Source organism: Falco naumanni, chromosome Z, assembly GCF_017639655.2.
Source record: "Falco naumanni isolate bFalNau1 chromosome Z, bFalNau1.pat, whole genome shotgun sequence".
Taxonomy (NCBI): Eukaryota; Metazoa; Chordata; class Aves; order Falconiformes; family Falconidae; genus Falco; species Falco naumanni.
In genome coordinates this window covers 70,133,186-70,158,467 of record NC_054080.1, presented here as the reverse complement: position 1 = coordinate 70,158,467, position 25,282 = coordinate 70,133,186, and the positions used below count along the sequence as shown (strand labels likewise).

At 44.2% G+C, this 25,282-nt stretch overlaps 1 protein-coding gene across 2 annotated transcripts; it reads left to right on the top strand.

Annotated features, from left to right (window-relative positions):
* Positions 1-442: 442 nt before the first annotated feature.
* ZNF131 (zinc finger protein 131) lies at positions 443-21,574 on the top strand. 2 transcript variants are annotated; one of them, XM_040580015.1, is made up of 8 exons: positions 443-538; positions 4,757-4,895; positions 7,452-7,553; positions 8,377-8,521; positions 11,962-12,325; positions 12,428-12,650; positions 16,772-16,902; positions 19,408-21,574. In XM_040580015.1, exons 2-8 carry the CDS (start codon positions 4,772-4,774, stop codon positions 20,011-20,013), a joined length of 1,695 nt encoding a protein of 564 aa, XP_040435949.1. In that variant the 5' UTR covers positions 443-538; positions 4,757-4,771; the 3' UTR covers positions 20,014-21,574. The 2 variants fall into 2 exon arrangements, with proteins under 2 accessions (XP_040435949.1, XP_040435948.1); XM_040580014.1 differs by having other exon boundaries at positions 11,962-12,650.
* Positions 21,575-25,282: the final 3,708 nt, after the last annotated feature.

Sequence of the window (25,282 nt, the reverse complement as noted above, 5' to 3'; positions counted from 1 at the left end):
CGGCTCCACCCGCGCGTTCCTTCCACCGCCACGCGCCCCCGCGCCCCCCTCCGCGGCGAAACGGCCCCGGCCGCCTCCCCATCGCTACAGCGCCCCCGGGCGGGCGCCTGCCGGCCGCCACGGCGCCTCCCGCCGCCTCCCGGGATCGCGGCACCGCTCCGGCCCGGGGAGGCCGCCGGAGCCGCCGCCTCCCGCGGCGCCCCCACCCGGCGCGGGCACTACCGGCTGCCCGGCGGCGCCGGGACGGTGCAGGCCCTGGGCGGGGAGCTGGGCAGCCCCCGCCGCAGCCGTGGCTCGTAGCGGCAGCACCGGCCCACGGGCGCGCGGGCGCTGCCGCAGCGACCACAGCTCCCAGAACGCACGGCGCCGCCCTGCCCCGCCCCCCGTGTGAAAGGTGACCCTGACGTCACTTCCCTCGCGCGGGGCAGGACGGGAATGCGAGTCGCGATTGGCCGGCGCTCACCCTGCTTTCCACCGTGCTGGTGAGCAGGAAGCGGTAACGGCGGAGCGGGCGCGGCGGGGTGAGCGGCTTCTCGCGGTGAGTACTTGGCGGAACCACCTACCCACGCCGCGGGGCGCCGCGCCGCCGGGCCGCGACCCGGCCGGGAATTGAAAAGGATCGATTTAATGCGCGCTTTGATGACGTAATAAGGACCAACGAGGCGGCGGTGCTGCCGAGCGGGCGGCTCGGGCCGGCACTGGCCGGTCCCGCTCCTCGGGGGGGGCGCCCTGATGGGACGTTCTCGCCCGCCGGCGGCCGCTCGCAGCGCTCTCGGAGCGCCCGTGCCCGGCGGGCACTCGGCGCTGGCTAGGCCTTCCGCCTTCTCCCGCTCCTGGGACTCGGCGGCCGCTCATTGGCTCCTCGGCGTGGGGCGGGCTCTGCCGCCGCGTTACGATTGGTGGGGGCTCTGCTGACTGCCATCAGCGCCCGCTAATGGGGCCGCAACTGGGGTGCGGGGGGCCCGTGGCTCGCCGCGGGGCGCGATAGCCGGGGCTGGGCGAGGGTGGGGCCTGCGGGAGCGCGCCAGAGCCGCGGGGCGGGCGGGGCGGCCGCCCAGGGCACCGGGGCTCTCACTCCTCCTGCCCGGCGGGGCCGCCCCCCCAGCGACGCCGGGGACCCGGGGCAGGCTGGGCGTCCTCGCCCTGCGGTTGTTCCCGCTTGGGGAAAAGCGCGCGGCGAAGCGCACGCGGAGGCCCTGGAGGCGACCGCTGCGGTGCCCCGCCAGGCAGCCCTCGGATCCCCCTGCCCCTGTACGGCTGCAGCGAGATGGCGGCCGTTTGGCCAGCGCTTATTCTGCCTCTCTGGGCCATCCGAATTGCCGTGACACTGCTCTGACTGCTTGCGTTCGTGTATCGGCCACGTAGGCAAAGAAAGCACGTGTCTAGCACCTCAAATGCAGGGAGTCCCTGTGGCAGCCCAGGAGGATAACGATAATAGGGCTTCACTGAGGTAGACTGATAAAAACAGATGTACAGATCGCAGCGCATCACGTGAGATGCATCCTGTTACAAGTTGGTAAGGTTAAGTCAGTAGTTGGCTGGGTCTTCCAAGAAAATCAAGGTAAACACCTTGAAGGAGTCCGGTTTCCATCAGTTGTCTAAACAGCTGAAGTAGTGCAGTTCCCATCACATGGCCATGTGCCTACTCGTAAGTGGCAACTTGGATCTCGCTTCTGTCTTGCACGGCTTCTTGGTTTTCTCGACTGTACCTCTCAGTTCTTCCTCCAAAGTAGTCATGCTCTTACTGAATACATATGGTTCTATTGGGCTTTTTTCTGCAATGTGAATTTTTAAAATGAGAATGCTCAATGCTGCAACTGCTTTTACATACACACTAAGTTCACACTTTAGTTGTGTTAATTCATGACAAAGTAGTCATCATAAGCTGTATGTTTTGTCATTCATATTTTTAGAGTGTTCTGAGAAAGGCTTTTTAAAATTTCTTGGATTTCATCGGGGGCAGGTTACTCTATTATTGTGATAAGGGTTTTGTTAAGATACCCCTACAAACATTTGGAAGTAAATTGCATTTGGGTAAGTGGAAATCCTGAGAGTTACAAGTCAAAATTTTGTTGTTGAAGGCATCTGCTGCCTTCTACCTCACCTTCCCTCTTGCCCTCACAGGCTGATCTTCTCTGTTCCTTTTAAGACCCTGATAGGTATTTCAGCATCTTGGCAAAGCTGTAACAGCAGTGTCATGTTTTAATCCCAGCCGGCAACTAAGCACCACGCAGCTGCTCGCTGACTCCCCTTCAGTGAGATGGGAGAGCGAATTGGAAGGGTAAATGTGAGAAAACTCATGGGTTGAGATAAAGACGGTTCAACAGGTAAAGCAAAAGCCATGCACGCAAGCAAAACAGAACAAGGAACTCATTCACCACTTCCCATGGGCAAGTGAGTGTTCAGACATCTCCAGGAAAGCTGGGCTCCATCACTCATAACAGTTATTAGGGAAGGCAGACATCATCACTCTGAATGTCCGCCCCTTCCTTCTTCCCCCAGCCTTATATGCTGAGCGTGGCATACAATGGTATGGAGTATCCCTTTTGTCAGTCTGAGTCAGCTGCGTCCCCTTCCAACTTCTTGAGCACCCCCCAGCCTACTCACAGGTGGGGTGAGAGGCAGAAAAGGCCTTGTCTCTGTGTAAGTGCTGCTCAGATGAAGACATCTCTGTGTTATCAAACCTGTTTTGAGCACAGATCCAAAACACAGCCTCATACTAGCTATTGTGAAGAAAATTAAGTCTGTCCCAGCCAAAACCAGAACAAGCAGGTAGAGCTAGACTTCCATAAGTGGTTGCTTCTGCTCTTCTTCTTTTTTTTATGCTCTTGGCAAAATGATTTCTCTATATGCCAGTTTTTCTGAGATGAAAGAAAGAGTGTGTTTTGTGGTGAAAGTAGGAATTCATAGTTTCCTTTACCTGATGTCTGTTAGTCACAAGAAAATAACTTTGCTTTTATCATAACTGGGTAGTTCTCCACTCTATTTCTGTCAAACCCTATTATCCTGGTTTCAGCTGGGATAGTTACTTTTCTTCTTAGTAGCTGGTACAGTGCTGTGTTTTGGATTTAATATGAAAATAGTGTTGATAGCAACAACTAAAACATCAGTGTGTTAAGTAGTGCTTACTCTGTAAGTCACAGACTTTCCCATTTCCCATGCTTTGCTAGTGAACAGGTGCACAAGAAGCCAGGAGGGAGCGGGGCCAGGACAGCTGACCTGAACTAACCAAAGGGATATTCCATACCATAGAACGTCATGCTCAGCGTAGAAACTGAGGGGAGTTTGCCAGGAGGGGCTGATCACTGCTTGGGGACTGGCTGGGCATCAGTCAGCAGGTGGTGCCACACTTGGGTTGTTTGTGGTTTGCTTTTTTTTGTTTTCTTTTTCCCTTGGAAAATACCTGTGTGTGTTTGTTGTAAGTGAGGTAGAACTTACACAGCAGCACAGGGGAGTTAGCAGGCGTGGTGGCATCGACTTAGATGTGGTTAGTACATGCGAGGAACAATTTTGCACTCAGGACTTTCCAATTCCAATCACACACAAAAAGAATCTGCACCAGAAGTCAGGGAGCACCTGCTCTCTAATTTCTTCCAGCACCCTGACGAAAACTGCTTTTTTGCCACACCAGAAATTCCTGTCTTTATAGTCAATGTTTGGTTTGATACTGCCTGCTCTCCTAACTTCCTTCCTTTTCTCCGTACTAGGTATAACAGTATAGTGAAGGGTATGTCTCAAATTCCTTTAAGATTCATGCAAGCCTGTCAGAAACCCCATGTTCTTCAAAGTGGATTAGGCTGTGTAAGCAAGCAATGTTTCTGTGCTAATGTGACTTTGAGCTATCTTTGCTTTTTCTGCGCCGTTCTCGGTCTGAGCCATGGGAGTTGAAGATGAGTGCTACTGCACAGATCTAAAGTCATGTTGCCTGGACTTCATTTGTGAAATGCTTTCATTGAGGCACTGGGGCTCTCTCCTGAGGTTCTTTTGCATAAACAGCAGACTTAACATCTGCGTTTCCTCCACAGACAGAATTCTGCTAAACCTCTTCAGGTCTGAGACCCTTTGCAACACCCACCCCCAGCTATGTTTATTGTATAAGTAAGGGGGGAAGGGCCATCAGATCACAAGCGTATGTGCCTCTTTCAAAAGGTTCACAAAGAATCTTTCACCTGGCAGGGGAGAAGTAGGCTGGGTGAATAAGATGCTCTTTAGTTTTGGATGTGATAGCACATTAAACCCCTGGCAACTCCTATGTACTCAGAGACTGAAAAGGGCTGCTTTGTTACATCCTTACATCTTGTAAGTAAAAATCTTGTAAAGAAGTAAACATCTTGTGTTCACTAGGCACAAAATCTCATTTGAAATATGACCATTTTTAAGAACTGTTCTCCCACCAAGTGGATTGGTGGAATTCCAAGAAGTAACTACAAATACTCTGATATTATGCCGCTGTGGTGTTGAATTGCTGTGGAGAGGTTACATCCCTGCTGTATTTTCTCTAAGGAAGGTGGGTCCCTGCTGAATCTGTAGAATAAAGCAATACACTTACCCACATTGACTGTATTTTCATTAACCCTACCATTTCCTACCTGTCAGCTAAAATCAGGTAAACCCGTTACCAAGACAGTTTAGTGTTTCTATTGGTTTCGTAGTCCCTGAAAAGTGCCAGTTACTTCATGTTTGTATACCAGCCTGACTATGCATACTATTTACTGAGCGGTGCGGTATTCTTACTGTCATACCACATCTTTTGCAGACGAGGCCTTTTGCCATGGAAGCTGAAGAAACGATGGAATGTATCCAGGAATTCCCTGAACACTATAAAGTTATTCTGGATAGACTAAATGAGCAACGTGAGCAGGATCAGTTTACAGATATCACTCTGATTGTCGATGGTACGTACACACCTGAGAACCAGTTGGTATATAGAGAATTGTGAAGGCTGGGCTGGGAAGCTGTTTGGTTTGTCACAGGTCAGCTGTCAAACAGGGCTGCTAATAAGTACTTGGTTCTGTCCCAGTGTGTGGGTTTCTTGCAGAGTTTCATTTTAAATCTTGGGGACGAAGAGAGTCTCCAGAAGTGATAATTTTATTAATAAATTAATCCAGTGATTAATAATTTTGCTTCTGCTTTTCCAAATGAGGGGCTAAATATTTTCAGACAGAAGCCCACTTTGAAACTGCTGTGTGGCATTTAACATGTTAAGGATTTCCAAAACATTGTTAACATATTTTTCCCTAACTTGAGCTGAATGTTTTGCATGCAGAGAACTTGTACAAACTTGTGTTTAACAAAAACAACAACAACAAAAACAAAACAAAAAAAACCCACCACCACAACCTCCCACACACCTTGAAATAAAATTTACTTCTTGCTTCTCTGGTATCTGCCTACTATTTTAATATGAAGATGATGAGGGGACTGGAGCATCTCTGTGACGAGGAAAGGCTGGGAGAGCTGGGCCTGTGTAGCCTGCAGAAGGAATGAGAGGGGATCTGATCAATGCATACAGGTATCTTAAGGGCGAGTGTCAGGAGAATGCGACCAGGCTCCTTTCAGTAGAGCCCAGTGACAGGACAAGGGGCAATGGGCACAAACTGCAACCCAGGAAGTTCCACCTGAATCTGAGGAGGAACTTTACTTTGGGGGTGGCAGAGCACTGGAACAGGCTGCCCAGAGAGATCATGGAGATACTCAAAACCCGCCTGGATGCATCCTGTGCAGTGTGCTGTAGATGAACCTGCTTTAGCAGGGGCTTGGACTAGATGATCTCCCAAGGTCCCTTCCAATGCCAGCCTTCTGTGATATAGTTAAAATAGGGTAGAAGCACTCACTTCTCTTATGTGTTCTAAGGACATAAGTATTAGTTTAAAAGGATGACAGAGATACAAGGGCTTGTTATTTCCTTAGAAAAGGTGGTGTCTGATGGATTACCTAGGTTGCTTCTTATCCCAAACATGTCTTAGAACAGATGAGTTCAAGTACAACAGGCCGTGTCCACTAGGACAGACTTAGCTAAGGGAGTACCACCAGATCTTTAAAAGGGTAGTAAAGACTTGCTTGAAGGAAAAGGATTCCACAGAACACAAATTGGAAAAAAGTCAATAAAGAGAAAAATTACTCTTCAGAAGCTGCCATAGTTTCACTGACAGCGCTTGCACAAAACTTATCCTTCATGTTTGTTCCTGCTCTGGCATTTCCAAATCCATGTGTTGAGCTCAAAGCTGTTGTGTAGATCTAATCTATGTCAATTCTCTTACCTTAGTCCCATGGGGCCTTATGACTGTCCATGCCTGTGCCTGGGAGAACGCTGTTGCCTTGTTGGGGGATACGTAGTCTGGAAAACACAAAGAACAGAGCAGAACCGCTTCTGTTCTGCAGTGGTGTTTATGCTGGCAGAAATAGTCATAAAATACATCAGTCTGTGTCACATCTCACCAAGAAGGAGGGAGGAGTGACTCTGATTCACTGATTCTTTTGGTTGGAGTAGGGTATACACAGTAGCAGAGGTCCATAGGCAAACAGACTTTTATTCCATAGACGGGGATGGGGGCGGGGAGAGAGAGAGATCACCAGTCCTGGATCCAGCACTGGGGCTGCCGATGGGGGGTGTTTTGTGTAGGAGCACTCATCCTGAAGTCCCTTCTTTTATTTGGCACTTGCCTTCCTCTTTGGACCATCTCTTATGAGAATCAGCCTCACTTGCCATGTAACATAGCATGCATGCTCCTGACGGGTGTGGGTCGGCAAGTCTTTTTGGTCTTGAATTGAGCCATATTACCTTTCCTCCAGTTACTGCAGAAATCTGCTGACTCTGTTCGCTGCTTCTTGGGCCATTATTTACCCTTCGGCAGGCTGTTCCCTCTTAACAGTCTTTAGTTCATACAAAGTAACCTTTTGCTTGATCTTGAAAGTGTTGGAGACATTACTCGAGTTTTTGAGACCTTCCTGGGACAGGCTAAGGGGATCTCCACACCCTGTTCCCTTAAGGAATTTCATCTCCTGCTGGTGTTTGCACCTTTCTGAGCTTTCCATGGTGTCAAGTTGACTGTTTTTCCCATTGGTCTCCTACAGTCTGTAAAAAGTGACAAAAAACAAGGAAGACCTGGGTAAAACCTGAGACCAGAGCCCAAGAAAAAAAAATAGCAACAAAGTTTGTGTAGGACTCGCATAACTTAAATATGTGAGAAGAGAAACGCTAGAGTGAGTGGGTCCTCCAGCTGATTGAGTTGCAGAGTTTCAGCAAGGTCAGTGATGCCAGCAAGGGTCTGCCTGAGATGGGACAGGCTAGCTGCAGTAGTATCCCATGTTACAAGGAGGCATACTAAGGGACTAGGTGCTGCTGGAATAAATTTGTAGACTGAGTGGTCTCTTTTCTGCATCTGCACTTATTCTGCGCTGTGAGTGAAGAAGGTATTATCCTAAATCAAAACTTTTGTCTCTCCTTGTAGGTCACCATTTCAAAGCTCATAAGGCTGTTCTTGCTGCCTGTAGCCAATTCTTCTACAAATTCTTCCAGGATTTCACGCAGGAGCCCTTGGTGGAGATTGAAGGTAATTAATTTGTGCAAATAAAAACCTTCAGAGTTGGGTGCCCAAGCTAGAAATGAATGTAGTATCCTTTGTATGGGCTTACTTACATGCTTGGTCGTATCAATTAGCTTTCCAGATCTTAGCTCTTGAGTTGTTCTAAGGCAGCTACCACCAGTGGAAAAAAGCATCCCCTGAAGAAAAATTAAGAACAGTCCTGAATTAAATCTTTTGGAAGGGAAAGTTTGAGGTTCTGTGGGTGGGTTGTGTTTTTTGGGGTTGGTTGTTTTTTTTTTTGCCTTCCCCCCAATACATGACTAACAGAGGTAGGCGGACCTTGTATGTTTTTAGGACTAGCAGTATGACATACAATCTTTTCCCTTGAAACAGCCATTCCAGTCAGATGGAAAAGGCTACCTGTGATGGCCAATGGCGGATGCCTTGTTTGGGATGCAAGAGCAGGATAGACATGGAGCAATACTTGCCTGATAGGCAGGCAGCAAATTCCTGGAGCAGCCTCCAGTAACTTGCTGCTCAGAGGTCTCTTGAGAGAGATATTGTATTTTTGTGTTTAAATCTGTATATTTTATTATTCAAACAACATTTTGTCCCTTTTTATCCTTCCTTTTATCTTTGTCGTGGCATAACTCTGTAGTTGCTCCAGATTCACATGTTTCTATAGTAGACTTTATTTTCCAGCATGAGCTTTTAAGGGTGTTATCTTCATGAAACTGGCAGGTACAATACTGTGAGCCAAATGGTGAGCAGGCAAGCGTGCAAGATTCATCAGATAGATGCGACTGAGGAATTTTGAAAAGAAACTGTTGTTTTTCTTGCCTCTATACAGGTGTAAGTAACATGGCATTTCGTCACCTAATTGAGTTCACCTATACAGCAAAACTAATGGTCCAAGGTGAGGAAGAAGCAAATGATGTTTGGAAAGCAGCTGAGTATCTACAAATGTTAGAAGCGATCAAAGCACTTGAAACCAGGTAAGCATATAAACCTCTTTTTCTTCCGACCACTGAAATGTAAAGTCACAAGAATCCTTTTATGAGAGCTGGCTGCCTGTATTTTGCAGTGCTGTTCCTTATCCTGGAATCTGCTAAACTTGTGTGGGACTATATACTCTCCTATTATAAGATACGGGTCAGAATTATACAGGCTGAAAAATGAATGTCACATTCTTTGGGCTGGAACTCAATGAAAAGTGACATGGCTGGTCAGTGTTGCAGGTATTGTAGGGCTGTGACTTTGTGATTACTAATATCAGGTCTCTGTACTATCTGACGGCCCACACCTGATTGACATCTGGGTGTGACGTGCCTCAGGTAACTAGATGATGATGTACCTCAGGTGTCACTAGACCACATTAACAAGCTTATGCTAGTGTTTTGGTTTCATGCATCTTTCTTCTATTTCTGGGAGAATAATCAGTGATCTTAGAGCTTCTTGCTGTAAAATTAACGTCTCAACTTTTGAATGAATGTAACTGTTATAATCAGTTTTATACAGGATCAGTATTTAATCAGATGTTGCTGTGGCACGTTTTAGCCGCTGCCAGGAACTGTACTCCATCACCGAAGTCCAACCTGAGAAAAGCAGGTGCCAGTCCCATCATGCTGGTTTTTTTCCCCTTCCTTCCCTCTCACTTTCACAAAGTGCTGTCATGTTCTCATTCTTTCTGCATGCTACACTGTTCTGCTGGCATGAAGCAGAAGGAGGGGCCATAAATGCTCCCAGCATTACAGTTATCTTTGCTTTCTCTTCTAGACCTGCTGAAAGGTCTGTGCATGTTATGCTAAGCTAATGAAAGACTGTTGCTTCCTTATTGTCTCCCCATAGACACATTAGCCAAGGAGAGTGACATTGGCCCCAGATTCCTCTAGTAGCCAGCTAAATTTTATTTTTATTTTTTAGAAAAACCCTCTATGGCATGATGCACTAGAAACTGGTTTTTTGACATCAGTATTTATTTCTAAATTAACTTATTCTGTGCTTACTCTGTGGATTTGCAGGAGAACTGAATAAGTAGTAATTTTTTTTAATAGGAAAGATAAGGAATTGTGCATTTGTAGTCCTGCTCTCCTCACAAACACCTCTTTTTTTTTTTTTTTTTTTAAGTATGGTACCACTGAAATAAACATTCTTTATGGTTTTTTTATTCAGGAGAAAAAGCAGACCTTAGCTGTCTGCTTGAGGAGTTTAAAAATAACACTTGAAAATGAAGAAGTGTGTTCTAAACAGTATCGCTTTGAGTCAGTGTGCACTGATAGAGCCAGTGAACCAGGATTCAGATCCATCCATCAAGCTGAAATGTCCAGCCTGCAATTATTTTCCACTGTTGAATAATGTTACTCAGTCTGTTGGTTACGCATCACTAGTGAATGCTGTAATTCTTGTGTTACAAGGACAGAACTGTTTTGCCTAATGAATGCACGTGCAAGCCAGTATATTCTTAGAGTTATTTCCATTGTTTGTAGATTTTGAAAAGTTTTTTGTGGGGGTTGGGTTGGTTTGTTTCAGGGTTTTTTTTCGTTAGAAAGACAAACTTGAGTATCACTGTTGCTGTCTGTGTTCCCCACAATAAGATGGGGAGAGCTGCAATACAGTGCCTCAGTCAGAGCTTTGAAAGGGGAAGGCTTCAGAAAATTCAGCAGAGGTAGAGATAATTATAGAACTATTTGTATAGTGCAACAAAGAGTTGCACATTGCATAATGTAGACTAGAAAGAAAACAACTAGCTGTTACTCCTTCAAGTGCAGTTGTGGTGTCCGTGTGCTTCCCCAATCAAAGTTTCATGCAGCGTGGTCAGGCATGATGGTCTTCTCTTTGCTGAGCAGATCATTCTTCTGGTACGCAATCCTGGAGCTCCTTGCAGTAATGTCCAAAGTAACTGTCATCTTCTAGACATCAGAGATCCAGGCTAGATGAAACTGGAAGTTTACCTCTGCTGTCTGTCTCTGTTTGAATAGAGTAAGATGCAATTTAATGAGCTATGTGCTGCATTAGATCATTAGCCACATATGACTTACAGATACTGGGCAAAACCTTATCTCTGCTATTACTAGAAAATGTGAAAGTGATGGGGAGTAGATTATATAAAAGGATTCATCAGACTGCAAAGGCAGGTGAAAGCACAGCTTACTCCTGCCAGTATGATTTGAGGGGAAGACAACCACTCATTTTGAAAACTGATAAACAGTAATAAAACCCCCAGCACATAAGTGCTGTGGATAATCTTGAGGATGTGACTTGAAAGCATTGGCCCACTGAGCTCTGTGTTTGAGATGTCATATCATCCCTGACATCTTAGAGGAAGGGGGTTGTGGGTGTATGGTGCAGGGAGAACAGGAACAGAGCTGGGGGTTGTGTTTAAGCCCAGAACATTAAACTAGAACACTTTCCACATCCCAATGGCTTTTATTTTTACCTCAGCTGTTAACTGTGTGCTTTCCTGAAGTACAAGATATTATAATAATTATCGTGTGAAGTCACAGCTGCAGTGTTTTCTAACAAGCTGTAAGTGCTGCAGGCAATTGCACACGCTCCAGAGCTTAAGAGGTTGTTTTGCTGATTGACTGGATACCAAGCAAAAATGAATTCCAAATGAAATGTAAGAATAAATGCAGTTTATTTTATTACCTTCTGGCCCAGTCCTGGAGCTTGCCTGCCTTTATACTCAGTGAAAAACCAAAATAGTTTACGCACCCAGTGTGTGTAAACTTTTATGTTTAGGCTAAGTGCAGGCGTGCACTATTTCATGATTCGTAAGGTTCACGCACACCAGGAACGTTGACCAGACACACAAGCATGGTGAAGTTATCACCATGACACAGCTGTACACAGTATTTGTTGTCTGGATGGTCCTGCTCGTATCTTGCTTGTTCAGGGGGCTCAAGACAAACACCACCCACTCATTAAAGTTGTCCTTGAGCTGCCTGAGCTCCCTGTCCAAGTTAAGCGATATCTAATTAAAGACAAATACTTTTCATAAGCAGTCATCAATTTAGTAAATTTTCACCACGGAGGTGAATACCTTAGGAAGGACTTAAATATTATTTCTGAGTAGGCAGGCCAGAGAACTCCTTCATTCAGGGAAGTTTTCTTTCAAAGTACAGAATTTCATGAGTTTCTTAGCTAAACTTATGTTATTAAGCTAACTGGCCTTTCTTCTTGATAGGTGCTTTGTGTCATTCAAACAAAGCTATTTAAAACACTTTTGTAGCCTTATATCAAAGGCTCTGCAGCTTTAACCATGATGTTTTACAGCTCTAAGGAGTGTAGGTTAAGGGCAAATTAGCTTCTGACATTAATCATTCAGTGTCTTTGAGAAACAGCTAGAAAGTGTTGATTCAGAAGACAGTATTAGGCAGGATCTGTTATGTCAGTGCTTATGGATCTTAACCATTTTTATGTGAATGTTTTACAGGAACAAAGAAAATTCAGCACCCTTAGAATCAAATCAAGAAGAAGGTAAAAATAAACCGAAAAAAAGGAAAATAGCTGAAACCTCTAATGTTATCACAGAAACACTGCCATCTGCAGAATCAGAGCCTGTTGAAATTGAGGTTGAGATTGCTGAAGGAACAATTGAAGTAGAAGATGACAGCATTGAAACACTTGAAGAAGTAGCTTCTGCAGAGCAATCCATAAAGTACATACAGACAACAGATACATCAGATGAATCTGCTTTGGCTCTTTTGGCAGATATCACCAGCAAGTATCGTCAGGGAGAGAGAAAATGCCAGATCCAAGAAGAAGGTGATAGTGCAACTGATCCCTCGTGCAAACAGGTAGAAGGTATTGAAATTGTGGAACTTCAGCTGTCACACGTGAACAATTTCTTCCACTGTGAGAAATGTAACCGTTCGTTTAAATTGTTTTACCATTTTAAGGAACACATGAAAACACACTCTACTGAGAGTTACAAGTGTGACATATGCAATAAAAGGTACCTACGAGAGAGTGCTTTGAAACAGCACCTCACCTGTTACCACCTTGATGAAGGTGGTGCCGGCAAGAAGCAAAGACCTGGGAAAAAAATACATACATGCCAGTACTGTAATAAGCAATTCGACCACTTTGGACATTTTAAAGAGCACCTCCGGAAGCACACAGGTAAAAGTACTGCTATAGTCCTGTTGTTATGACCTTAGCTCTAGCATTTTAGGTTTTTGCATGCTTTGGGGAAATAGAGAATGTGCTGAAGAGAACACGAGTCCTGAGCACTTGGCTTCTAGTTACAACTAAAATGATGGTTTGCCTTTTTGTTTGTTTTGTTCTGTTTCCCATTGATGTAAACTTTTGAGGGATTGAGGGCCTTAAAAATAGGTGCCTAAACCCAGAAAGCACTGATGAGGCTTCTCTCTCAAGTCTATTAAATCTTAAAGATTTTTTCAAAATCTTTATTAAAGCATGTTTCCTTCTTCAAAAGTACCAAGCTGAGGAGCTACTTCTATTTTTATAATTTTACTAGTAAGTGTTTCTGTTGAAATACAGTCTAAACCGTGAGCTTCTCAGTTTAGAGGGTTTCTGTATCTAACAGAACTTCTGAGCAAATGCCTATGGATCCATCTTGTTTGGAAAGTTTCGCTCTTGCTTTATGATTTGATTTTTCTTTGTTAATTAACACAGCAAAACATTTCTAGTCACTGTAGTATGTACTTCTTTTTACTGTGAAATCTGCCTCTGAAATCTGGTATGGCATCTTTTGAGTACAAAATTACTTGTGCTCCTTCTTTATAATGTGGAAGGTTAAGATGCTAGTGCTTCACCTCACTGAAAAGCCTACTGTCTGAACAGATACTGAGCATTATACAGATAACTGAATGCGAAATGTATGCGGTCCTGATCTTCTAGACGTTTTTGTTTAATACATCAGTCATGACTTATCAGTAAGAATTTAATGAAAGGTAGCATCCCTGTTTCTTCTGCAGCTTTTTATTGTTGTTAAAGCCTTTTAATTAGAATTTCTTTGCATATGGGTGTCGCAACGGAGGGAAGACACAGTCACTCAATATGAGTGATCAGCAGACTTCGTTTATTGTGCCTTACAGTCACCTTTTATGCCTTGTTATAATTAGCTCGTACGTATTACAAAAGTTAAGCTGATTATTGGTTAGTTGCCTAAATACCGAGCCCGCCCCTAGTTTCTCTTCTGTAGTTATCTGTTCCCACCTGTAACATTCTTTTCCCACCGCGATCTTCCTGTTATTGCGTAACAAGAACAGCCAAGGATAGTGTATTTTTGCTTTACTTCAGAAAAGCTGAGAGCGATGTGCATTTTTGTCCAGCCAGCTGGACTATGTCTATGTGATCCTTTTCAGCTAGCCAGTTATCCACATATGGGTATGGGACTTCACAGAGTATTGATATATGACACTGTGTCCAGTCTCTTCCAAAGAGCCCCGTAAAACTTCTGTTTAGAAACACTCTGGCAAATCCTTGTCCCCCACGAAGCAGGGAATGTTTCTGCATTATGAGCAGTCTAAATACAAGCTACTTTACGAAAGTCTTTTCAGAGACAATTTTGTGGCAGGTTAACAGAGTAACCCCAATACCACAATATGTTGATTGCAGTTGCAATGAAGGATTTTGGGCACAAATGAACTTGGGACATCACAGAGGAGGTACAGAGTACTTTCTAAATATATATTGTTACAAGAAGTATAATGCATGGCACCTAATTCTGGTTTACCATTTTGAAAAGCTTTAAGCTTAAAATCAAAACAGATACTACATTTAACTGTGGTCTCCTAAGGTCAGTGGAAAAATTCCCATTCAGTCAAAGTCTTTCTAAGTTCTGAATTCTGTATAGCATTGATTGAATGCTAAAACGAAATCAAAAGGCCTGGGAGAAAATGTCCTGCAAAGTATTTGATCCTGTTGCTGCTTAATCACACTAGCAAATACATGAAAACAGCAAGTGGGGCAGAAGTAGAGCCCTGATTGGTGTTGGTAATTCTTTTCGATGTAGTAATTTGATGTTACTAATGATTATTATCTTCGTCTCAATAAAAGAATGGAAGGAAATCCATAGAGTTTCTCTCTTACTTATGCATACAGTGCCTTAAGCAGCTTCTGAGTGTCTGAAGAAATACCTCAAAAATGTCTTGCATGTCATGTAACTCTCAAAACTATTAAGAAAATCATCTCCAGAACCTAGAAGGAGGGAGGGGGTTTTTGTCTGATTCATGCATAAACATAGTATTTCCCAAAAATCATTAACATACTCCCCTCCCATATCCGATTCTGCGCAGTAAAGTTTAGAAAGGTCTAGAAATGGGTCTGGGGTATTATTCAGGTGGGTGGTACATGAGTCGGTGGTCGCCATACCCCCTGCCAGAATTACCTTTTACCTACATTCACTGTTTCTTGGCAGGTAACTACAAGTTGCTTCATTCGACTCTCCCCAGTTCCCATTAATTCTACATTTTGACATCTCAATACATTCTCCTAGGCTACACGTTATCACTGTATCCAATCCTGCATTCAATCATGAAACTGTTCCCTAAGTTCTAAACGTTCCTACTAGGTGATTCTGACCCTTGGTACGGGGCTGTACAGAGGATTCCATAGTAGCTGTTGGTTGCTATGCAAACACAAATTCCACTAAAATATTTCTTAAAACTCTATGTTCCTAATCAAATGTGGTTAATTAATTCTAACTAATAGCAGATATGTAACACTGACTGGTGCAGCCCAAGTCATGGCATTGATTTGCACTGTGCAAAAAGTCATACAATGTCTTTTGGCCTTTGGATATTGCCACCATTATCTTTGTATTGTCACTTCTGGACATTTCTGGCAGAATATGTTGAAGATTAGTGAAGAATTTGAGTAAGAATAGAATAAATCCATCCTTGACTGGTGCCTTTAAGTAGTGATTTAGATGGGACCAGATCACAGGATAAGTGATGGTAAGTGGTGTGAGTTTTGCTCTGTAGTATCCATCGGTTGCTTGGGCCAAGTCTGTGACCGTTGACCTGCAAGACTGATGACAGTTCAGCATCCTCTGCATTACCTGCACACAGTCTCAAAAAGCATAGTATTTTGTAACCACTGAGGGGGAATATGCCTACCATTTAACATTTTTCTGTAGCCTTTAGGTGTGTAAGTGAGAATTATAGGCTACTTGTAGATTTCTTTTGAAAAGCTGATTAGGAACTTCTGAGAATTTTGTATTTCTGAAAATACAGATTTATTGGCTTTCCATCTCAATAGTCAGTAACTACTGCATTTCTGAACATGCAGGCTTTTAAACTAGCTAGGATGGATTCCTATGCTATTCACTGAAATGTCTCAGCCTTTTTTGGAGTTCATTAAGCCATTTGTTTCAGTAGTGATATTGGTGTCAGTACCTCCATAGATTAATTACCAGATTTTCAGAAGAAACACACTGTTCCTAATTTTTTGTACTTAATTTCTTTGAATTTCATCGTGTTTATGCATGATGAAAGTAGTAAACAGAGACATCAGTTGTTCTTTGTTACTACTTAAAGACAGTAATAACAATATACTTTGGATGAAAAAGAGAAAACAACCTGTTTTCAGCCTTCCCTGCTGTTGTCCTTAGCTGGCTTCTGTATTTAGTACCAGGTTTGAAATAAAGTGGCCAAACTGAAGGCATTTTTTATCTTACTTGTGCCCATTTATGTCCCTCAGTACTTTCTCATCACAGTATTTTGGAGTGGGGAGGGGTGATGGTGGTGTGTGTTTGTTTTAATACTGATGCATTGTTATTTTGTGGTCATTCCATACCAGCTTCTTTTTTTGGAGCTCAGTTTTCAGCTCTGAAGCATAAGCTGTTATTGTTCTTGAAAGTAAACCTTTGTATTATTTAAATAGTTCCTTCTTTAATGATTGTCACTTTGGGTATTTACTAATGTTGATTCTTTCATTGTAAATATTATCAGATAAAAAGAGAGAAATAGCTGCTATTTCTTCAAGATCTTTTGTCAGCGTAGTAATCAAATTTCCATAAAATCCTAAACGTACCATAAATAGCACTGGTAATGGGTTTTTTTCTTAATGACAGTTATGAGTCCACATTAAGTTTTTGCCCTTTTATTAGATCTGCACAGAATGTCTTCCTTTTCTTCTGTAGAACAATCCAGGTGGCCACATCCTTTACAGCATATTTATCAGCCTGCGCAAAAGGGTGAGAGGGGAAGAAGAGAGAGCTGACAGAAAACTGGCTGGTTTTATACACTTACAAATCCCTGTGTCTGTCTTAACAGGTGAAAAACCATTTGAATGTCCAAACTGCCATGAACGTTTTGCCAGGAATAGCACACTTAAATGTCACCTGACGGCTTGTCAGTCTGGAGCTGGAGCTAAAAAGGGAAGAAAGAAGCTGTATGAATGCCAGGTGGGTAATGGAAGTAGCAGAGTCTGAGGCGGGATACCTCCTTCCTCTGCCGAGGGAGTGTGGGAGTACTGAGCAGGAAAGGCAACGAGAGTGGGCTTATGTCTCCAAGAGCTATTTCTAGTGAAATAAGTACAAGGATCACATTCAACCGCAACATGCAGACAAGTTCTTATATCTAAGTAGTTCTATTTAAAATAAGGAATTACTGATATGAAGCCTCATAATACTTATACTCAGAGGGATTCTTATGGGTAGGTAAGTGTTCATCTGCATTTTACTGATCTTTCTACTTCATGTTCAAGGTTCTTGATGCACTGACCTAGGCCTTTCCTACTTGTGAGCATGCTTCACTTAAGAGTCCAAAATAGAAAGTACAATTTTATTCCCCTTATTGTTGTTATTATTCTGTTTGATACCAAACATAATTGAAAGTCATTCCAACTTACAATGACAATCTGTAACATCTTTTAATCAAATATAAATGCTGTAGATGGATACCTAGGGTACTTGGTCACTATATGTGACTGACATTTGAAAAGCTGTTCAGATGTTACTTAGCTTTTAAAAGCCGATTCTGAAAAGCTAGAAAATACAAGAGGTGAGGCTGGCTGTAGCAATTTTTTTTTTGCTCTTTTGCTGCCCCACTGCTGTGATGGTCTTGAATAAAACATGCTGCTCTCATGCTCTATATTGTGTGTGGTCTCATGTTCTCTTGTGCACACTCTCTCAGTTTCTCACATGCTCTCTCACATGTTCTCCCTTAAGGATCTCACATTATTCAGTTCACAGAATGGTTGTGGCTTGAGGTTAAATCGGACTGTGCAGTGAAGAGAATGGCTGGATATTGGCTTTATTTGTTCCAAAGGAGAGTAATGTTATTTGCAGAATGTGTTGAATACTGCAGTAGATGAGTTAATTTTATGTTGCTAATCAAATCATTTAGTCAGAAGTTTCACTGAGGCGTTGCACTATTTAGTTGTTACACTATTCTGAAGTTAATTCCTGGGAGTGTACCTTCATTTTAAAGATAAGTTTGTTCTGAATGTGAGAATTACTGTATAATACAAAGTTGTACTTAACAGCTTCATTTGAACATACTGTTTTGTCTTTGTGACCCTTTGGTCTAATCACTTTGTGTCGTTGCTTTCTTTTGCTAAATTGATACCACATCCTCTCACAGATCTTGTGAATGTGGATTAGTGTTTCTTCAACCTGCAAAAACTACAGCAATTCTTGGATAAAGTTTTCTTGAATTTTTCTCTCTTTAGAACTAAATTTGAGTAGTGTTCAGTAAATAAATCTTGTCTCACTGGACAAAGAGGAGAAGACAAAATTGTGCTTCTTTCATGAGCACTTTTGGTGATCTTCAGTGTATGCCTTGAGTACTGAATTAAGCTCCATGTGCAAGAACAGTACTTAACGTGCTTGGGTATGACTGATAGTCATTATCTTTATGTGCAACTAAGTAATTTTGAGTGCTTATCTGTAAGGTTAATATTTATGAAAGTGTATGTGCAACTTTTCTGAAGTGAGCCTGGGAAAGAAAAAAAGGCATGGCACTAGCATCACAAACCTGTTTTAACAGACTTCAACAGAAAAACTGCAGTATTTAGCTCCACTACACAGACCTGTTCTTGAGTTAATCCCTGTCAGATATTTCATCATCCTTCTGTGCTGTGGCTGATGGACAAGATGGAGAATTCAGTTTCAAAACTGTTTGCCAGCAGCCAAGAACACTTGCATGGGCAAAGAGTCCTGAGCCTCTTTCTCTGCTCTAAGTCTGACTCTACCCTGTTCTCTTTCTTCTACCCTGGCACCTCATTCATTTCTGCAGCCTCTGTGTTGTTTTCAGGCTACTTAACTCAGCACCAGCTGAAGGGAAGGAAGTGTGCTCATGTACTTTGTGAAAACAATGTGTCTGCAGTTGAGGCAGTACTTTTAGCTGGAAGGCAATAAAAGGGATGGAGTTTTAAGAGAGTTTTATCTGCTGAAATCACTCAAGTGTTTTTTTGAAGTGGCAAAATAGGGTAGTTCAGTCTAGCCAGTTAAACCTCATGATGCCATGAGCAAATGAAAGCTGATAAGGAAGAGTTAGCTAGTAGATCTTCAGTAAAAGGACAGTTTGTGTTGCACTTTCATTTTACAGTATTATTACATAAATAGCTTTCCACTCAAAACTAGCACCAGACAATTACTGTGGCATGATGCTGTATGTGAATTTCACATAAGGTTAAAATAAGAAAGCTTTCGAATGCTTCACTGACAAATTTTGTAGGTATCCTGTGTATGCACAATTCAAAGTAGCACGCTGTTTCTAAATACCAGGTTTTCTGTTGATCTGAAGCTGACTTCTCAGCTTTTTAAGCTTTTACCTCTAACGTATATGGGTTTTTTTTAATGCAAGTAGCAAGAAGCTACACTATGTGAAGCCATGATCTGAAATAGGCACTATACTTTTTAATATTTCTCTTGGCACTGTTCAACACACTCTGTCTTTTGTTTCAGGTTTGTAACAGCGTGTTTAACAGCTGGGATCAATTCAAAGATCACTTGGTAATACATACTGGTGACAAACCCAACCACTGTACCTTATGTGATTTGTGGTTTATGCAAGGCAGTGAGCTGAGAAGGCATCTCAAAGAAATGCACAATATTGCAGAACGAATAGTGACAGAAGAGGTTCTTCCAGTGGAAGCTGAACCAGTAACGTCAATGACTATAATAGAACAAGTGGAGCAAGTCCACGTCCTACCAGTAATTCAGGTACAAGTGGATCCGGCACAGGTCACTGTGGAACAGATGCACCAGGATCTCATACAGGACAATCAAGTGAAAGGCACACAGATGGATGAACTGCAAGAACAAGTGCAAATTAGTTACTTGGAAGTTGAACACATTGAAACTGAACAAGGTGCTGAAGTTCATGTGGAGCAGTTACAAGTTGAGCATGTAAATCAAATACAGATGGAAGAAGTACAGGCAGAACTTATAGATGGAACAGATCTTGAACAAGTAGAATATGAAGGTGTTGATCAAAGAGAAGCAGAAGAAAAGGAACATAATCAAGTAGAGGATGCAGATAAGGAAGATCACGAACAAGCTGAAGACTAAAAACTCAACAGTTAGTGGACACACAGAATTACAAGGTGCATGACTAGGACAGATAACCACGCTGTGGGTTTAGGAATGAAATACCAAATTATTTTTGTTAACTTTTACATTGTTTTTTGAACTGTTGGTGGTCACTTTTCCAATATGCTGTCCTTAGGAAGTGGACCAAAATTAGCTTTCTTCATGTACTACTAAACTTTTCTCATGTGGAGAATAACTTTTCCATTCATGTAATACCATGAAACAGAAACTGCCACAGACATGGACAGCTTTGTGAGGATTTTAATAATGAATAGCTTGTGTCATTGTTACAGCATCCTTGCATAACAAAAGAAAAAGAGTAACTTTTCCTCTTGCCATTGAAGCAAAGTCTTGTTATAGATTTGCAGGGTGTCTGTGGCAGAAGAATCAGTAAAATCTGGTGGGTTCTGTTTTAATTGGCAATTGGATACCTGTGAATTTTTGGATCAGACTGACTGCTGGTTCCTGACAGTGGTCCCTAACTTTGAGGCTGGGGAAAAAAACATTGTTGCTGGAGGTCTCTGAGCACAAAAATTCTGTGCCTGTTCAACACAGACTGGTTAAATTTCCACAAAGTTCCTAGACTATCCAAGAACCTAGCTGAGTAAAAGGCAATGTAGGTTATGTTATAGCGCTTTATATTTTTGCTTAATATTGTCAGCTGCTGATTATTTTTTTTTTTGCATTAAATTTAGTGGCAGGGAGCTGAAGGAAGAAACCGATTCCACATTGAGTCAGCTTGACACTCTAAAAGGGACATATTGAAATAGGAAAAGCTCAGTAGAATCTATGGTAAACATGAGCTGAAAGAAAGCTACCAGAAAAGTCTTTATTTTATAAATCATCCTTTTTAAAAATGAATATGTTTAAACATAAATATATAGGAGACTTGTCTATATGGTATCAGGTTCCTGGTTTTTTGAAATGGAATTCTGACACTTGACACAAAGATATGCTAAACATAAAAGTAAAAGCCATAGGTATGAGTGCTAAACTGTGGATTGAAAAGTAGGAATGTAAATAGTTTAATCAATATTGGACAATAAAACAATACCAACCATGAAAAGTTGCATTATTTGTTTCATCCAATAAATTAGGAGCAGCTGAGTGACTGGCAGTTACAGTGCCAGCTCCCAGTGGTAAGAATCAATATCATTTTTAGTAAGATTACTCTTTACTGTAAAGTTAGATTCATTTAGAAAATAATTGTCTAGCTCTATGTTCAAGGATGCTAAGAACTTCTAATTCTTAGTTATTGTCCTGAGATTAGAGGTGCTCCACATTTCTGAAAAATTTTCTTTTCAAAGCCTTAATTGAAGGGAGGAAGTTTTGCAAGGACGTTCCCTAATACGCCTGTTAGTCATGTAGATATTGGTTAAAATCAGGCTTTTCTCTTCAATCTTCACCAAATGCAGGGTTGTTTCCTGGGATTTGTGCTTTAATTTAGTCTCATTCAAAATGAATCTTGCGTTTCGTCGTAGCCTTTCAGAAAATGTTGCAAAACAAACATGGAGCTCAATTAAAATTTCAAACAATTTGATTAGTGTAACTTACATTCTTTTTTATTATGTTTTGTGTTTTCTGAGGTGCAAGTAATATGTGATGAGATTCTATGCAGGTGGAAGAACATGGCCCAGTGTTAAGCATGAAAGTAAAAGTTGGTTATTGTATTTATGCCTAGCTTCTGATAACAAGCCAATCTTTTGATAACATGGAGGGGACAAGCCTGCTTGCTTAGCTGTATAACTCAATTTTTTTATGTTTTTGAGTGTATAGGCACAAGGTCTATATCTGTGGAATTAAAGGAACAGTCTGGCTGTGTGTCTAACCAATGAAACTAACTTTTAGATAATTTAAATCCAATGCAAATTGAGCATTTCATGTGGTAATCGGTAGCAGGGCTGTGGTTTGGGAAGCACAGTTGGGCTATTTCTTTCTCCCCTTTTCAATAACAATTCATTAATTTGGTAGGAGAGTAACAATGCTCTGCTGTTAGACCCAGTGCTGCCCCAGCCACAGCCTGGGTGGGAGCATGCAGGGACCATGAGCAATCCCCTCCTTACCCTGAAGGACAGGGTGGAAGGCTGTCATCAAGTAATGCCTCCAGTGGAGACCCTTTCCCTTTGCAACCCTGTCCTTACAGTTTCCTTCCCAAATGTCTGAAGCCCAAGTTGCTCCCACCAGTGGAGTCCCTTATGCCTCATTACTGCACAGCTGATACTGGAGGAGGGAAGGTTGACTGGGGGCTGCTCTCTGGAACAGCCGCATTGTCATCCTCTTTCTGCCCCAAATGTCTGTATAGACACAGACCTCTCTGTATTACCTACGCACCATTGGAGGAGATCTTGCCTCTAAATACATACATACTTTTGGTCCCAGAGCCCTGTGTTATACGTGTACTGGCCTGTAGCTTGCAATGGGGCAGCATGCAAGTTGCATGCTTGAACTTATGCCAAACAAAACTAATCAGCTAAAGCAGTGGGGTCTAGGCAGTAGGAAGTGGAAAAGCTGGAATGAACAAAAACCCGTAAGATGTGTTTGGATACAAAATAAAATTGGGCATCAAATATTGAAAATGAGGTTAGAGGCAGACTTGTAGATTTATGTAATATTCCTGAGGGGCCACAAGCTGTTTCTGAAGAAAAAGCAGAGAGAGGAAAAGGAGCTGCTCAACAGTTTGAGAGATGCCATGTCATTGAGGCAGTGTAAGAAAGGACTAGCTGCTTTTTTTTGAAAGGCAGTCTTCCCGAGCCAAAGCATGTTTCATCTGCAGGCTTACAAGGATGAATGAAATTGGATGTTTTTTCTGTGTGAAATGGTCACTGAAGGAGGATTGTGTACTTCTGCTTTGCTTCACCTGACTAGTGCAACTTTAAATTAGCTAACAGTGTAGCATATGGTACTCTTTTACACAAATTCTGTAACTATTATTTCCTGTGAGAAAACATTTTTAATAGATGTTTAACTTGATTGCTTATTGTTAAAGGTTGAAGTATCTTTTCTACAGGGATTATCATGAAAATGTTATGTGTGGTTAGATTTTGGTGTTGTTGTTGTTCAGCTGTAGTGTTTTCTGCTAGCAAGTAATTTTAAAATGAAAACAACCCATTTATAACAAAAATACAAATAATCTGTAGCTTGTCAAACAACTGCCAGCTCAGGCAGATACAGCAGAAGCTGGAGCCCTTTCCTGATTCACCAGTTCAGACCTAGTGCAGCTTCAGCCATGGCGGGACTCGACTTTGAGTGTGCCTAAGATTCGTGTCCTCGTCGTGGTGTTGTGCAGGCGTGAGAGATGCTCCCACAGCCCCCTGGTACCTGCTGCCTGCCGGGTTTTTCTGCTACCTGGAGCCTTGACAGCTGCAGCTGCCTCTGCTGGGGCTTGTCTTTCCTGTTCCTTTACGTGAGGGCTGGCGGCCTTTGGGGGGAATAACTGGTACCGCTAAAAGCCCTGAATTCAGCCAGGAGGGAGGTGCAGCCTGTAGCTCCTGGGGTGCAGGTTTCAAGCGTGGGGGACAGGAGGACCCGAGGGGTGTCAGTGGGGTGCGGGGGGCTGTGCCTGCCGGCCGGGCCGGCTGCCGCGCCGCCGCCGGAGCTGTCCAAGGTTTGGCGGGAAAGGGGGCGGCGGCGCCTCAGCGCGGGCTGCCCGCTCCCTCCGCGGGGCCGCCCTCACCCTCCGCGGGGCCGCCGCCCTCAACACGGGCTGCCCTCATCCTCCGCGGGGCCGCCCTCACCCTCCGCGGGGCTGCCCTCCCTCAACACGGGCTGCCCTCACCCTCCGCGGGGCCGCCCTCCCTCAACACGGGCTGCCCTCACCCTCCGCGGGGCTGCCATCCCTCAACACGGGCTGCCCTCACCCGCCGCGGGGCTGCCCGCTCCCTCCGCGGGGCTGCCATCCCCAAGCACGGGCTGCCCTCACCCTCTGCGGGGCTGCCATCCCCGTCAGCGGGGCTGCCCTCTCCCTCCGCGGGGCTGCCCTCCCTCACCACGGGCTGCCCTCCCCCTCAGCGGGGCTGCCATCCCTCAGCGGGCTGCCCTCACCCTCTGCGGGGCTGCCCTCTCCCTCCGCGGGGCTGCCCTCCCTCACCACGGGCTGCCCTCACCCTCAGTGGGGCTGCCGTCCCCCTCAGCCGGGTGGCCGGCAGCCGCGCAAGGCCCCGCGCCTCTCCCCAGCACGGGCGAGGGGCGCGGTGCGGCCGGGAGCCCGTCTCTGCCGCGGGCGGGGGGGAGGCGGGCAAATGGCGGGCCGCCTGGCAGGAGCAAATGGCGGGCGGCGGGTGGGGGCCGCGGCGGCGCTGAGGCCCGCGATCCGGGGCTGGTCCGCTGGGCGGCGTGACGGGGCGGCGAGGGCCTGCGGAGCCGGGGCCGGACGCGGCGGGAGGGAGCCGGCTTTCAGGTACGGGCTCTTCCAGCGCGGCCGGGTGCGGCAGCCTGTGCCGGGGAGCTCGCCCAGCTTTCGTTCCTGGGCCTCCCTGCGCCTAACGGGGCTCGGCGGGGGCACCCCCCGGGTGAACCAACCTCCCCTCGAGCCTCTGGTTTTGCTGCTGGAGGAGGCTTAATCCTTTCAGTAACAGCTTGCCGCTGCTGTTTGTATGTTGATTTGCCTAGAGGAAGAATACCGGCTAAAGGGAATTATCTTTCTCGATAACGCTACTGGTGTAACATCCCACATTTTTCAGATTTCTGACCTTTCTTCGAAACACCTAACTCAAGCAGGGCGCTGGCGGCGGGAACTGGGCGCGCACAGAGGCGGCCCCGGGTGCCCACGCGGTGGGTTTTAATTGTTATTAAGTGCAGGTTGTTTGAGAGGCACGTGCAACCCCCTCTCCTTATGCTAGGACTTCATGGGAGCCTAAAGCCAAAACACATTCTGAAGCCACAAAATACCCCAGTCCAACGGAAATGCTGAACATACAAAATATATGGCTAATTCCACGGAAGGAGTCAGGACGTGCTTTGGTGCTTTCTGGGTTGGGGTATTATTCTTTAGATAGTGTCATCTGTTCATATGGCTTTAGAGTGGCTGGCACAGTTACTGTCACGTGTAACAGCGGGTGTCACAAGAAATTTGTGGTTTCAGGACTCTCCTTTAAGGATGTCAACTGACATTTTGACTGACTCACACCAAATGGATCTGTTGACCTCATGGGCGCACGTGTGTTATAGTGAGTTTAGATTGTTCTCCACCAGAGTTCAGGAGGAAAACTGAAAACAGGCACTCATTTTCAGGAAGAGAAGGATGTTTGTG